The following is a 14,508-nucleotide window of genomic DNA, read 5'->3' as shown; positions in this document are numbered from 1 at the left end:
CCGGGGCCTTCTCCAGAGCCCCACCTGTGTCCTCATCACCAGGAGCCACCCGTGGCCTGTGGGTACTGTCAGCTCTGTGTATCTCCCCCACAGAGCCTTTTATTAAAACACCTATTTTTAGATTTCGATGGACCTTTATTTTACTCATTTATTTATACGCAGTGAGGAGAGTCAAACCCAGTGCCTCACACATGCTAGGCAAGCGCTCTGCCCCTGAGCCCCACCCCAGCTCCCCAAGGAGCTATTTGAAAGCAAATTGCAGATAGGTAAGCTTTACCTCCCAATCTGCAGCGTGCACATCTTAAAAACAAGGATGCCCTTTCACATACCCACAGCTGTGTGGTCCCACTTCAGGCACCCTGCGGCCTCCCAGGACAGCCCCGGTGAGCCTGGGTGGCTTCTGATCAGTCTGGGTTTTGAACTTGTACTGCTTTCAGTCTCTTCCGTCTGGAATAGTAAGTAGCCTCTGCCTTTCTCATCGGGAGGCCTTCCAGGGAGACTGAGTGGGTCTGTCCGGCCGCCCCGCCGTTTTGTGCAGTCTGCTGGTGCATCCCAGCAGGTCTCGCCAGCGGGCAGTAGGGCTAATGGCTCAGGTCGATTCTGGATTTTGTTGTGAGCACTCGGTTGTCATGGCTCTGTGCTTCAGGTCCCACCCCGCCAGGAGGCACAGGTGTCGGGTGTCTCAGCTGGCCAAGTTACCCCATGTCTGCAGTGGACAGGCTGGCTCCCTGTTTCTTGGGGAAGAACTCTCAGGGCACTGTGGCTGCATGTGAGCATCTGTCCTGTGGCCGTCCCTCCTGGGCTCCGCCTTCGGCCGAGCTGCCTGTGTCGGGCTTTTCTGGTGTCCTCTTGGGATCCTTCATCACCTGCACTCTTCTATTCAAAAAGTACTTTTTCCGGGCTGGAGCTGGGGCTCGGGCTCAGTGGTAGAGTGCTTGCTTGTCATGTGTGAGGCACTGGGTTTGATTCTCAGTACCACGTAAATATAAAATAAAGATATTGTGTTGTCCTCAAACTAAAAAATAAATTAAAAAAAAATAAAATGCTTTTCCTTGGGAATAGGGATGTACCACACCAAAGCCTCCACAGAACTCTGAATAGAGGTTCAGAACTTCCCTTTTAATTGTCCGCTTTTGGAGTGGGAGGTTGGTGTGGTGGTTAATGGTGGTTACCCTGGGCATTGGGGTCTCAGGCGTCTGGTTTCTGTCCGTGAGGGTCACTTCATCTCTTGCTGTTCTGCCCACTTCTGCCAGTTCCAATGTGCCCATCCCCACACTGGCCAGCGGGAGCCCTCCAGGTGGCCGGGCAGCTCCCTTCCACCTGCTCTATTGGTTCGGGGCATGCCTCCCTTCCTGGGCTGTCCAGTGTCCTGGGGTGCTGTGCCCCTGTTCTGGGAGCCTTGTCCCTGAAGCCAGGGCCTGGCTGCTTTGATCTGGGTTTCATTACTGTGAAGCCTTTCACTGGGAAGAGGTGGGAAGCCCCTGTTCAAGCATGGTTCATGTTGGTTTCTGGTCCTTACTTTATTGATATTTCTGTTACACAGAAAATCGAAGATCTTGGTAAGTTTTTCTCACCTGTTGGCCTTCCAGCCTACATCACAGGCTTTGAGAACCGCATTGTTGATGCTGACGGAGAGCCTGTCCCGACAGAGTTGAGTGGCCTCGTGGCTCTGCTCTGAGGCTCTGTCCCACTGGGTGCAGACGTGATGCATGACCCGGGGCCCTGGAAATAATTCTTTCCTTGGTGGAGTTACATTGCCAGTTTGATATTTGGTAGGATTCATTTGTTTCAATTTGTTTTATATTTGCAGTTTTAAATTTGCTTTTCTTCCTTTCTGATTCCATTTTTAAGAACTTTACACAGCTTGAAATACACAACTGTCATCAAGTGTGCACTGGAGACTCCTAGCCATCCCGTCCCCTCCTGCTCCTCTCTGTCCTGTCTCCTGGAGGATTTCAATTTCTTGTTTATCCTTCTGGTGTTTTCGTTTGTTTATTCTTCAAAAGGAAGTGTGTGTATATCTTTGTGATTCCCCCCTTTCTCTCTTCAGTTGGAAGCACACCACACACACTCTTCTGTACCCTGCACTTCTCAGTGAACACTGTCCTGCGTTCCACTCCACGTGGGCATGGTCTGCATCCCTTTTTATGGCCGAGTGGGACGCTAGGGGTGAATGTTCTGTGGTTTGTTCTACCAGTCTCCTACTGGGGGGCCTTTGGGCTTTTCCTGGTATTTCACCACCCCGAGTAATGCAGCCATTGAGTAGCCTGTGCGTCTGGTTCTAGAAGTGGGATTCCAGGCTGCTTCTTTATGACAACTCACTGCTGTGAGAACTCATCGGAATCAGTCCGTTTTCAGAGTGCTGCTCCCTGACCCCATTACCTGGTGCCACCCCACCTTTCAAAGGCTCCGGCACCTCAGCACTGCACACTGGGGACCAGGCACATGAGCCCCTGAGACGCAGTCCCCCACATCCCCGCCGTCGCAGAGATGTTGGCGGGCATTGTGCCAGTGTCTGTCAGCTGCTTCCTCTCTGGAACTTGCCAGGCCTGTTGGGCCTGTCCCCATGACCTTGCCCTCATGGTGAGGTGTCCAACGCTGGGGGTCTTACAGTGTTAGCAGCTTTTTACCACAGTGACCAAAACTTCTTACCAAAACAACTTAAGTAAGAGGAGAGATTCATTTGGGCTCATGGTTTCAGAGGTTCTGTCCATGGTACTTGACTCCATCGCTCTGGACCTTAAGGTGGAACCGTAGTGGAGGAAAGATGTTTAACTCCTGGTAACTAGGAAACAGAGAGGAGGAGGAGCCAGGGGGACAAGAGAATCCCCAAGGGCACGCCCCCAGTGACCCACCTCCTCCAGCCACACCCCACCTGCCTGCAGTTGCCACCCAGAACAGTAGTCCTTTAAAATTGCTAATTAATCAAACGGGTTAATCCACAGATGAGGTTACAGCTCTCAACCTTATCATTTTACCTCTGGAAATTCCTGCATTAATACAGATTTGGGGGTATACCTCACATCCGAACTGTAACATTCTGCCCCTGGCACCCAAAAAGCTCATGTCCATTTCAAATACAAAATGCATTTAGTCCATCTCTGAGCGTCCCATAGCCTTTAACAGTTTCACCATTGCCCAAAAGTTTAAGTCTAAATTCTCCTCTGAGACTTAAGGCGGATTCTTGGTTGTTAGCCCCTGAAATGACGAAAAGCAAGTTGCATGAATCCAATATAAAACGGCACCGAGTGAACATTTCCATCCCAAAGTGGAGGAAGAGGGTGTAGAAAGAAGGAATGGACCACAGTACGGCAGCCAGCTGAGCAGACCAGCCCTCCAGTTTGCACCAGGTGAGATGAGACCTCGGAAGGGCTTGAGCAGTGCTGCCCTGTGGCCTTGCCAGGTGCAGCCCAGGTGACCTCTCTGTTAGGCTGACTTTGTTTGCAGCCAGCATACTTCCTTGGCAGCCTTTAATCCTAGAGGGTCTCCTCTCTAGCTTTGGCTTCTTACACCTCCATACGTGGCTCTCTAGGGACTGCCTGCAGGGATTCTGACCCTGCTGCTCTTTGCCTGGCCTCCCAGGCCTTCCTTTGAAATATCCGTGGAAGCCTCCAGGACCCCTTCAATCCTGCATTCCTGGAGAGCCGGCCCCTGCAGGACCTTGCCAGGATCTTCCACCAGCCTGAGCAGTAGCTGGGCCCCCTGGATCATGGCTGAGCCTGGTAAAACAGAATCGATTTCCTAGCATCCCTGTGTGAGCAGGCTGCCCCCATGGTCTCTTAAAGAAGTTTCCAGTTCTACACCCTTGAGCCTGCAGTGGGTGTGGTCTTGCTGATTGCTGAGTTGCCATCCTGAAGGCATGTTCCCTGTGGACTCTGCAAAGTACTTAGCTTCTCCTTATTGGTGGTGATCTCTTCGACAGTCACACCTTCCTCAGCCCCACTGCTGTCTGGGCTTCTTCTCTGGCCAAATGACAAGTTTTAAAAATCTCTCCTTTCTGCTTTTTGCTTCTGATTCTCACAAGCAAACCTGGCTGGAAGTTGCCAGCAACACTGTTGTCACTGCCTGAATGCTGTGCGAACTTGAAATCAACCTGCCATGTTAATTAATTCATCACTTTTAAATTCAGCCCCAACTCTCAGAACATGGGGAAAATGTAGATAAGTTTTTTTTTTTTTTTGCCAGAATATAGTATGAATGGCCTCTAGTCCAGTTTCCCAAAGAATCCTCATTTCTCTCTGAAACCTCGTGAGCATGGTCTTTTCTGTCCACATTTCTGTTGCCACTGTGGTCTTCTAAACCCAACCAGAATCACCGTTGATTCCCGCTTACACATTCTAAGGCTTCACCAGCTGGCTTCTCCAAGCCTTTTCAGATTCCCCTACAAACTAGTTCCAGAGGTTTCTGAGCCGCATGGTCAGGTTAGTCACAGTCATGACCCTACTCTTAGTACCAGCTTCTGTGTCAGGTATCTTGGTCAGTGATGAAAAGCTGACATGACCACTTAGAGGAGGACAGTGCATTTTGGCTTGTGGTTTTGGAGGTCTGTCCACAGCTGGCTTGCTCCGTTGCTCTGGGCCATGATGACAGAAGGGTGTGGCAGAGGAAACCAGGAAAGGGGGGGGGGGAGTCGGACACACGCACACAAAGATGTGTGCACTTACGGAGCCACAGGGACAAGAGGTAACCCCCGAGTGCACATCCCTCGTGACCCACTTCCCCCAGCCACGTGCCACCTGCATACGGTCAACACCCACGCAGTAGTGCTTCCAGATGAAGAATCCATCAAATGGATCAGTCCATGGGTTAGGTGACAGCTCTCACAATCCGATTATCTCCCTTGAACACAGGAGGTTTTGGGGATACCTCACAGGCAAACAGTAACATCAGCCTCAATGAAGTTTGTTGTATTTTATCATTATTTTTTGTACTGGGGATTGAACCACGGGTGCTTTTCCACTGAAATACATCCCCAGTCCTTTTTATTTTGAGACAGCATCTCGTTAGTCGCTGAGGGTGTCCTTGAATTTGTGGTCCTCCTGCCTCAGCCTCCCACGGCACAGGACGACAGGGCTGTGCCACCACTGCCAGCCTCGGTGAAGTTTTAATGAGTGAAGTTCAGTGTGTCTTATGCTCGTCCTTTTTTGCGGACTTCTGCTCCTGTCTTTCCCGGGTTCCTGTCGGGCCACCGTGTAGGGGCTTTTCATCGGTCGCCGTGGTCAGCCTTTGTCTTTGGTGTCAGTTGGAATGGTCTCTGCTGTGTCATTTGCGTTTCCTTTGCTGGTGGTGGGTGTTGCTCTGTGGAAGTCCTGCTGCTGGGGGGTCCATGTGTCCTCTCCTCTTTCCTCTGTGGGGACTCTGGAGTCTGCTGGGAGGGCCTTCTCCTCTCCCACTCTGAGAGACTGAGGCTGCTTCCTCCCACCACGTGCCGGCCCCTTTCTAGCTTAGATTCTCATCTGCTGCAGTTTGTCCTCCTGTGGTGGCCGCTGTGGATCCTGCTCTCATTTTCCAGATGACTATCTGGTCAACCCATTTATTAAAATGTCCCTATTTTCCCCAGTGTCCTAAGAGCCACCCTTACCACGCACCACCCTGAGTACCTGGGTGGATTTCTGGATTTTCTGCTTGGCTCCGTTAGACCAGGGGATTGGCAGACTGTTTCTGTGAAGGTGTGGGTAGCAGACATTTCAGACTAGTCCACTTTCCAAAAGAGTTCACATGTGGTCTCTGTCACGTTTTTGTCCCTGTATATTTTTCAACAACCCGTTAAACTGTGAAAGCCCTTCTTCAGCCCACATTAGCCTGTGCCTCTCCGTCACTTGCCCAGTGCTAGTGGGCTCAGCTCCCACCCTGCTGCCCTTCCTTGCGGGGTGTCCTGGGCATTCTTGCGTGGCCTGTCTCCCGTGGACACTTGGTGTCAGTGTGAAGACTGTTGGATTTATGGGCAGATTCTGGCGGAGTCCATGAACAATGGCAGGTGTCTTCCCCAAGAGCAAGGACGCCTTCGTCCTGCATTTCTACCTCTCCAGAGAGTTGCCAGGTCTGCCTCCTGTGGGTGTGCGCCTTTCTAACTGATTGGGTTTGGTTGGTCTCTACTGTTTCCTTTGTCCTCCTCCTTTCTGGTACTCTTCACGGTTGTCTCCCCAGTTTTCCTGAGTTGTTGGTTCACTCACCTTAACCCTTGGTCTCGGTGGGGTGCAGTCGCCAGGCAGGACTGTTCCTCTGATGACAGCTGCATGTTTACTGGTTCTGCAGAGAGTGTTCTTAGTGTTGCTGTGTCCTGGAGGGTCCTCCTTGCTTGTGGGTGCTCTTTGACATAGTTTCAAGTAAGTTATGAATTTCAGACATTTTATTACTAACTCCAGTTATTGCATTGTGATCAGGGAGTATCGTTGGGCTGCTCCTGCTTTACGGAGTGTACCTAGGTGTTCTTTGGGGCCTTTAAGTTGCTGTTTTTTGTTGAGGTTTCAGGTGCACCTGAAAAGGAGTGCTGTGCGTTGGGTGCATGCTGCTGCCTGTCTGCAGGTGTCCCACGGATCTGTTGTGCTGCGTCTGTGTCCTTCCTGACTTACTTTCCACTAGGTCTGCCTGCGAGTGGGCAGGGCTCTGTCTCCGTCGCTGTGGCCTCTCTGAATTTCTGCTTTGCTGGCTGCGTGGATACTCGTGGCTGCTGTTCAGAGGTTGTGATTGTGGAGCGTGGTGTTGGGAAGTTCCCGTGATCCGAGGGAACTCCGTGTACTGTGCAAAGGAGGTGCTTGGGGATCTTGAAGGGAAGGTGGAGATGGAACAGGGCGCAGAACAGCCACCCGGGCTGGGTCAAGGAGCTGGCAGGGACCCACCTGGGGAGTGAGGGAGGCAGATGTCCTGCGCCTGGAGCCTGTTCTCGGTGCAGCTGTTGGTTGGCGCCATCACAGCTGCTGACGGGTGGGGCTGACACACACACTGGTTGGTTTTCTGCTGGGGCCTTCGGCAGTGCTGTTGGATGGAATTCGGGCAGCCAGAGCCTCAGGAGTGGCTTCCGAGGAGCTGGGCAGGGAGCACATCGCCTGCACCCGTGGTGGGAAGAGTTGGGAAGCCCGTTCTGAGGGGCCGTGATGGCCAGAGCAAGGCGGCCACGCCTGTGTGCATCCCCCGGGAGCACGCACAGCTCAGGGCCAGTCCCCAACCCCAGAGCCTGAGCGCCACATGGGCTGGGACCTTGAGTTCTATGTTCGGTGCAGGGCCTGGTGTGGAAGGGGCGTGGCCACTGTTGGCTAAGGCAGCCAAGTGATGGTGGTATGGAAGCGCTGGTGACGACGGGCTTATGGTGTGGAGCCCCCAGCAGGTGGCAGGAAGAGCTGGCTGGGGATAAGGGAGGGTCCAGCTGGGGCCTGTGCCCACGCAGGGTGTTGCTGGGGAGGTCACCCCACAGGTCTGGCCTGAGTGTGGGGAGGGCCCACACTGCCCCTTCCTTAGCTTGGGTCTGTGGTGAGTGGGATAAGTGCCCTTAGTGCCAGGAGCCCGGGCTTTGGTGCTTAGGGGTGTGCGACACGGGGATCCCACCTGAACCTGGGTGTCCTGAGCTCAGCCAGATATCGCAGGCCACTGAGTCCTCAGAGCAGGACCAGGCTGAGTTGGGGGTGAGGGTCTTGCCACCTCTGAGAGGCCATGCTGGGGCATGCTGCCTGCCGCTGGCCTTGGTGACCAGCTCCTCCTTGTTCTTGTCCTGGGTCCTTACGTGCCCTTGGCCCTGTGAGATGCCCCTTCAGGCCTAAGCAGCTGTTCCTCACCCTGTTTCCCTGGGACCTACCCTGGGGCTGAAGCTCAAGGTCTTAGGCTGTGTCCCTCCCTCTAGTAATTGCACTGCCACCTGGTCTTGAGGACAGGTGGCCTGAGATGGAGTCACAGAGGGAACCTGTGGCCCAACCATATATAAACCTCAGTCCAGTGGAGGACCTCACAGACTCCTGCCCCTTCTTCCTAGAGACCAGGGTTCTGCTCCTTGGTGCTTCACAAATGCTGATCCGTGGGGGTAGACCAGGGGTGTTGATTTGAACTTGTCAGCATCGCTGTCCCTGAACCTCATCTAATGGAAGTTTCAGTGGCATTTGTGTCAATTTAGAATTAATGATCGTGCCACTTCAGGACGAAGGCTGGCTGCAGTCGGCTCATGTCTCAGCCCCATAGCCAGGCACTGCCTCCAAGAGGAGCCCGCAAACCCCGTGGGGTGCTGCCCGGCCTGTGTTAGGGCAGCTCCGTTCTAGGTCCCGAGATCCCACACTTGAACAAGCTTGAAGCACCTGCTGCGCTTGAGAGGTGTATGTGTGTGTGTGCATGTGCATGTGTGTGTGCGTGCGTGCACCATATTGACAGCAGATGTCGGCTGCGTTTTTCCTTAAATTCTGCGTGCCCAGAATAATGAGCTTCCCAGCGAGCCTCATCAGGGCGCTTGTTCCCATCCATCATAGATGTTTTACAAGGACTTGGTGGAAGCCATAGATCTTATTTTGGGAGTTTACTGTGTACATTGAAAAGAAGTGTAGTCTTCTGAACATGACTCTTGGCTTTGTTAATTGGGGCCTTTTATGATGTTTTTGATTAATGTGTTTTTTAACTATCAATATGACGGAAGCAGAAATTAGTAATCATGACCAGAGCAGAGATCTCTTCAGAGAGTAAAGATGATAAATGACTCCAATTACTTCTGGGCCCTCATGGGGCCTCCTCGCACAGGGTCTCCTGGCTTCCAGCTGAGGTACGTGGTGGGCCCTGGCTTCCTGAAGCCGGGTGAGCAGCGCTGGTTCCTCCACTACCTGGCCGTGCAGACCTTGCAGATGGACGTCTGGGACGGGGACTCCTTGCTCCTCATTGGATCTGCCGCCGTCCAGATGAAGGTACGGCCTTGCTCAGGCCAGGCATGGCTCACAGGGCAGTCCACTGGAGTGCTGGTCACCATGCAGCACTGGACTGTGGTTTGCTTTTTGCTCACTGAGAACAGTGCTGAGCCCCCTGCAAGCTGGCCTGCCAGGTCCTGTCGTCTGCTGCTCCTTGGGTGTGATGATGTAAGTTTCCCGAGGGCAGGAGCCAGGTGGGTGGCCTTGAAGGTGGAATGAACAAGGGACAAGGTGTGAAAACATGGCATGGTCATCAGTGAAGGAATTCTAGTTAGAATCAAACCCCCCAACCGTGCCTGTCCGTATCCTGACACCCAGCTCTGTCCTGTCCTGGCGCTTTCTGCGGCTTCTCCTCAGACCTTCCCTACTGCGTGCAGGGGACCACAGTGGGTCAGAGGCAGACACCATGACAACTGCTGTGTGCTTCTGCGGGATGTCCTGGGCCTTACTCTCAAGGCCTGTGGGGGTAGGGGGAGGAGACACCATAACCATGGCTCCTGGGTCTCTCCTGCCTCAACCCCATGTGACCACACCCTCCTGCACTCTGGGCCCCTCTATTGATATGGCCCTCTAGTGGCCTGCTGAGCATGAGACGCAGACCTGGCCATCACTGCCCCTCCTCCGCCATGTGCTCGCTTTCTCTGTCCTCCCATGTGCAGCCCCAGGGGTCCCTGACAGCAGGCTGCTGTTCCTGGGCTCAGCTTGTCCCTCCCTCCTCTGATTCTGACTCCCTGTGCACCCTGTGACTCAGCCCGCCTCAGTGTCTTTAGTGAGGAGGATGTGCTCCCTAGGGGTATGGTAGAGCTGTGGGTGTCGGGGCCTGGGGAGGGTCTGCCAGTAAGGACTCAGTTGCTGCGACCCTTCTGGTCTTTGGAGTCTTGTTTGTGCCTCCCACCCTGGCCCTGACTGCCCGAGAGCAGGGTGGGGTACACAGCCAGGCTACGCACACTGCCCAGGGGGGCTCACCCCCCTGGGGCCTGGCCCAGCCAAACCCTGTGTCCTTGTTCTCCTTCATACCTGGAGACAGAAGCCGTTGATTCCCTCCCGTAAGAGCAGCCCTTAGCCCAGTGCCGTGCCGTGATGTGTATTGACAGGGTTGGACCAAGGAAAACTGAGTTTCAGGGGCTGGGCTTGCCTAGCACGTCTGAGGCCCTGGGTTTGATCCTCAGCACCGCATAATAGATAGATAGATAGATAGATAGATAGATAGATAGATAGAAGGTATGGTGTCCATCTACAACTAAAAAAATAAAACCCTTTTAACTTTGAGTGAAAAAGTCTTTTAGGTTTAAAACTGAAGGAGCAAAGGTGGGAAGTGAAGGTGGGAGAGGTGGCCTCCTGTGGCGTGGTCCTGGGTGGTCAGTGCTGTGCTGTCCTTTCTCTTCTGAGTGTGCGCATGTGTGCCCTCACCGAGCCGCGCTCGGCCCCGCCTGGTCGTCCTGCTTTCTGCCCACCAAGGCTGCTGTGGCTCGCCTCTGCCTGCTGGTGGGCGTGCCGGACACTGCCCTGTAACTGAAGGAGCTGAATTTCCTGTGACTCTTATGTTGTTGTGGCAACCGGAAGAGCTGCTGCCAGCAGCTGCGTGCTCCCTTTGGTGTGGCTGAAGCCCAGGGTCACGCTTGATGACAGCCAGGGTGGGTTTTCAGCCCAATTCCAGCTCAGGATTTTGACTCGAAACCTGTGCTTGTTCCATTGTCCCCAGACGACAGGTTCTAGGCAGCAGAATTCCTTGCCGAGCGAGGGTGGCAGGTACCCAGGGCCAGATGGGTGCGGCCCAGAGGCTGGCAAGGCCTGCAGATGAGAGGGCCTGGGCTGCTGCACACGTGTCCTTTTTAAGGGTGTTGGCCTCTTTAAGTCCCTGTGGCTTGGTGGGCCAGGGTGCCGCTTTGTGTCTGTTCACGGCTCCTCGTGAGGCTGACGTTACTTCTGATATTCATTGCCCCTTCTCCAGAGGAGTCTTCCCAGACCTCACCTTCCAAGGGTCCTGGCCTGGGACGTGCGTGCTGTGAGTCGGGCAGTGGGTACCAGCAGCGCCAGGCCAGCAGGTGCTGCATGATGGAGCCGAGGGCAGGCTCGGGTCTGCCTCTCCACTCCCAGAGGCAGGTGCTTTGGTTGCAGTGAGAGTTGGAAAACATTCCACACCTCTGCTTTGGTCCAGGGAGCCACGCAGTAGAGAAAGTGCAAGCGAGCTGGAGCCTTGATGGCAGCACAGTCCCCTGCACGCCAGCAAGCTCCTGGGCTCGGGCGGAGGCTGGGGGTGGAATGTGAAGACCCTGGCCGGCAAGGTCCTGCCCATACCGTCCTGGCTCTGGCGCATCCCTGTGCTCTCTCTGCCTAACTTCCCGACGTGCCTCAGCCCCGCGCTCCAGCTGGCCCTTGTGCCCTGTGGCCCCTGCTGTGGCCCTCTGGGCACCTCCAGCCACAATGAAGTCGTGCAGGCTGTGTTGTGCGCTCCTGCCCTGCTGGCCTCCGCTGCCCTGCTGGCCTCCCCTGCCCTGCTGGCCTCCCCTGCCCTGCTGGCCTCCGCTGCCCTGTGCCTGTGCTCATCAGTTCAGACTGCTGCCCAGGTCACTCCTGAGTGCGGCTCAGTGCAGGGTCCTTATCTCTTTCTACTGCCCACCTCTGGTCCTTCTCCCCGCGAAGGGCAGGTGCCAGACCACTGTGCATCCCCAGGGGCAGTGTTTTCAGGGGGCAGGTTGGGTCCACTTCCAGAGTCTCTGAAGAAGCCCCTGATGTTGAGGACTCGCGGTTTAAGGAGGTCTCCCCCGCAGCGTGGACGTGGTCAGGGCTCTCGGGTTCCTGGCCTTCCCCACGCTCAGTGGTCTTTCTCGGGGCTCTGGAGTGGTTGCACCTGCAGGGATCCCGGGGAGGGGTGGTGGAAGCCAGCTCCTGAGCGCCTGTCTCTCCTTCGCAGCACCTCCTCCGCCAGGGGCGGCCGGCTGTGCAGGTGCCACATGAGCTCGAGGTCGTGGCTACCGAGTATGAGCAGGACGCGTCTGTGGTGAGTGGAGAGGCGACCAGGTTTGGCAGCGTCAAGCCCATTGGTGTCCACACGGTGGTGAGGGGCCTGCTGCACCTGACCTTGGCCAACGTGGGTGAGTCCTGGCAGTGCTGCCTGGGTTTGTGCTGCTTCCGGGGACGGCTGGTCTCTGCGGAGCGTGAGGGCCAGCGGCAGCGTGGGCACTGTGTACTTGGTAGGAATCAGCAGGAGGCAGGTCCGCTTGGCTTCAGGAGTCCACCTCAGCTCCCGAGCCCCTCTTGACGTTCTCAGTTACTGACCAGGACTGAGATCATTGCCACCTCAGACGGGCCCACGTGATGTCTCTTGGTGCTCTCCGTGGGTCATCCCAGCGACTCCGTGACAGTCCTCAAGTGGCTGGATTCTGGGAGGGTGTTCCTGTTTGGACGTGCAGTCCACATAACTGCCCGTCGCAGAGGAGAGGAGGTGCTCCCCATCCTCCGAGCAGCCCGGGAGGGTGAGAGGGGAGTTTCTCTCGGGCACTGAGCAGATGGAGTCCCACGGCTGCTGGCAGAGACCGAGCAGAGCCCTGTTCTCATCCTCTGTGTCTGGGCCGGGGTCGGGGGCTCGGCATGGTCCCACCTGGGCTTCCCGTTTCCAACAGAGGGCAGCCATGGGGTTGGGGCTGCTCAGTGCTGGTGGGTGGAGATCTCCAGAGGCTAGGTGCCTGCCTGTGGCCACCCCAGAGGGCCAACAAGGACCCTGCTGGTCCTGTGACACACCCACTGATCTTCCCTTGGGGATATTCTGAAACAGTCGGGCTTTTCTAGGCAAAATGGGAAGTGCAGTGAGACAAGCTATTGGAAGGTTCTGGAACACTCCATGAGGCTGGGACACAGGCCTCCATTATCTTATTAGGGAATTTTCCATTGCTCAAAACCTGGTCTGACCTGGTGTCCTGGTGACCCACGGGCTGCTCCACCACGTGCAGGCACAGCACAGGGTGTCAGAGCTGCGGTGGCAGCAGGGGGCGGGGGGAGCGCACAGCCCATTAATTCTGGGAGGCTCTGGCTGCTTGTTTACAAGTGTAGACGAGAGGCAGTCTGGAAAGCAGACAGTGCGGACCCAGCGAGGCTCAGTTAGGTTCTGGAGGAGTGAATGAGCCACTGTGAGCGGCAGGCGCTGTCTGAGCACTCGCCGAGCTGAGCCCCTGGCTGCGCTTAACTTAGTTCACCCGCCCACAAGTGTGCAGTGGCTCCAGGCCTTAATCTTATCTTGAGGAGAAAGATGGGCTCCATTATATGTTATCTTAAATTGTCATTTTCATACTTTGCCTGCGAGAGAGAGATAAGCCCAGGGGAAGGAGAGTTGCGGCCTGCAGGAGGGACTCTGAGCACTGGAGGGGAGCTGCCGCAGGGGACCACGCTCACGCAGCACTGCGCACCCCTGCAGCAGCTGCGCTTGTGAACTTTGTGTTTTTTTTTTTTTTTTTTTTTTTAAGAATAAAGTGGTATGGCCTTTATTTCTTTATAAAACTGGCTATTGTGCGTGGCACAGAGGCGCTGCCACTGCATAGGAAGACCTCTGTGGGAGCCTTCGGGAGGCAGAAGCGGGCGCTGCACAGCGCTTGTTCCAGCGGGAAGCCGAGCAAGGACGCAGGGTTGCCTGTGGAGATGCAGCCATCCGCCAGCCCCACTCAGGGCTCCTGGCTCTTGTGGGGGGCAGAGGACTGTCCTCTGGCTTGGTGCTTCTCCTCCCAGGCCCCCTGGCTCCTCAGCAGTCTCTTCCACACTGTGTTCTGATCCGTGGCCTGATCTTGACCTTGAAACAAATTCCTCGGTCGCTGTCCTCCAGGGATGGCCAGAACTGTGTTGCTTTCTTCCCCTGGTGATCTGGTTGTGAAATAGGCCAGCAGGTCAGCTGGGAGATTGGTTCTCACTTCTGCAACCTCCTGGAGGCAGCTGTCAGGGCAGATGGCCCTGTAGGTCAAGTGTCTGTGTCCTCAGGGGACGTATGGCAGCCAAGTGCATGCTTCAAGGAGAGCCAGGATGTGGACTTTGACAAGTGACCGAGGTGTGGGGCCAGACAGCTGGTGGTGGCGTGCTGTGTTCAGCCACAGGCCACTGCATGAGCCCTGCCTGCGTGTGTGGAGGCCCCTGCTGTGGGCACCTTGTTCCCTGGCGTCACCCTGTCTCACCAGTGTAAGGTGGCTCACTGTGCCCATCCCCTCTGGAGGAGGCATGCGGATGTGGGCTCGGCTCACCTGGTCTATTTTCCCATCTTTCCAACAGTCAGTGCTGTGGGTGCGAGTGCCCTGGGTGGGGCGGGGATGTGGCCTGCTGGGGCCTCCTCTGTGGGTCCGTGTGGTCCTGCTGGTCTCATGGCTGTGGTGATTGTCATCACCCACCCTCCTGGAGCCCATGCTCCAAGAACGATGTCGCCCACCTGTGAGCTATGTGGACTGGATCCCGACCCTGAAAGAATTTCCTGGGTCACTGTCTCCCAAGAGCCTCGTGCCACCAGGCTTGGAACAGGCCAGAGCTCATCACAGTCGGATGCAGGTGGACCTGAGGCCTCACCTGTGGTTCAGGGACCCACTGGCCATCAGATGCAGGCGGTTGAGAAGCCAGAGGGTGGGTGGACATGAGGCCCAGGGAGGTCCTGCTTTCCTCGGGG

The 14,508-nt window shown here is 55.5% G+C and overlaps 1 protein-coding gene across 1 annotated transcript in view; it reads left to right on the top strand.

Moving 5' to 3' along the window:
* Nucleotides 1-14,508, top strand: part of Nphp4 (nephrocystin 4) — a 100,810-nt gene that overhangs the window by 69,819 nt on the left and 16,483 nt on the right. The window contains exons 17-18 of the mRNA XM_026386062.2: nucleotides 8,713-8,873; nucleotides 11,788-11,968. Of these exons, the coding sequence (XP_026241847.2) occupies nucleotides 8,713-8,873; nucleotides 11,788-11,968 (342 nt within the window). The remainder of the gene's footprint in view (nucleotides 1-8,712; nucleotides 8,874-11,787; nucleotides 11,969-14,508) is intronic.

The sequence above is a fragment of the Urocitellus parryii genome, chromosome 11 (assembly GCF_045843805.1).
Source record: "Urocitellus parryii isolate mUroPar1 chromosome 11, mUroPar1.hap1, whole genome shotgun sequence".
Taxonomy (NCBI): domain Eukaryota; kingdom Metazoa; phylum Chordata; class Mammalia; order Rodentia; family Sciuridae; genus Urocitellus; species Urocitellus parryii.
This window is presented reverse-complemented; position numbering and strand designations above follow the sequence as displayed.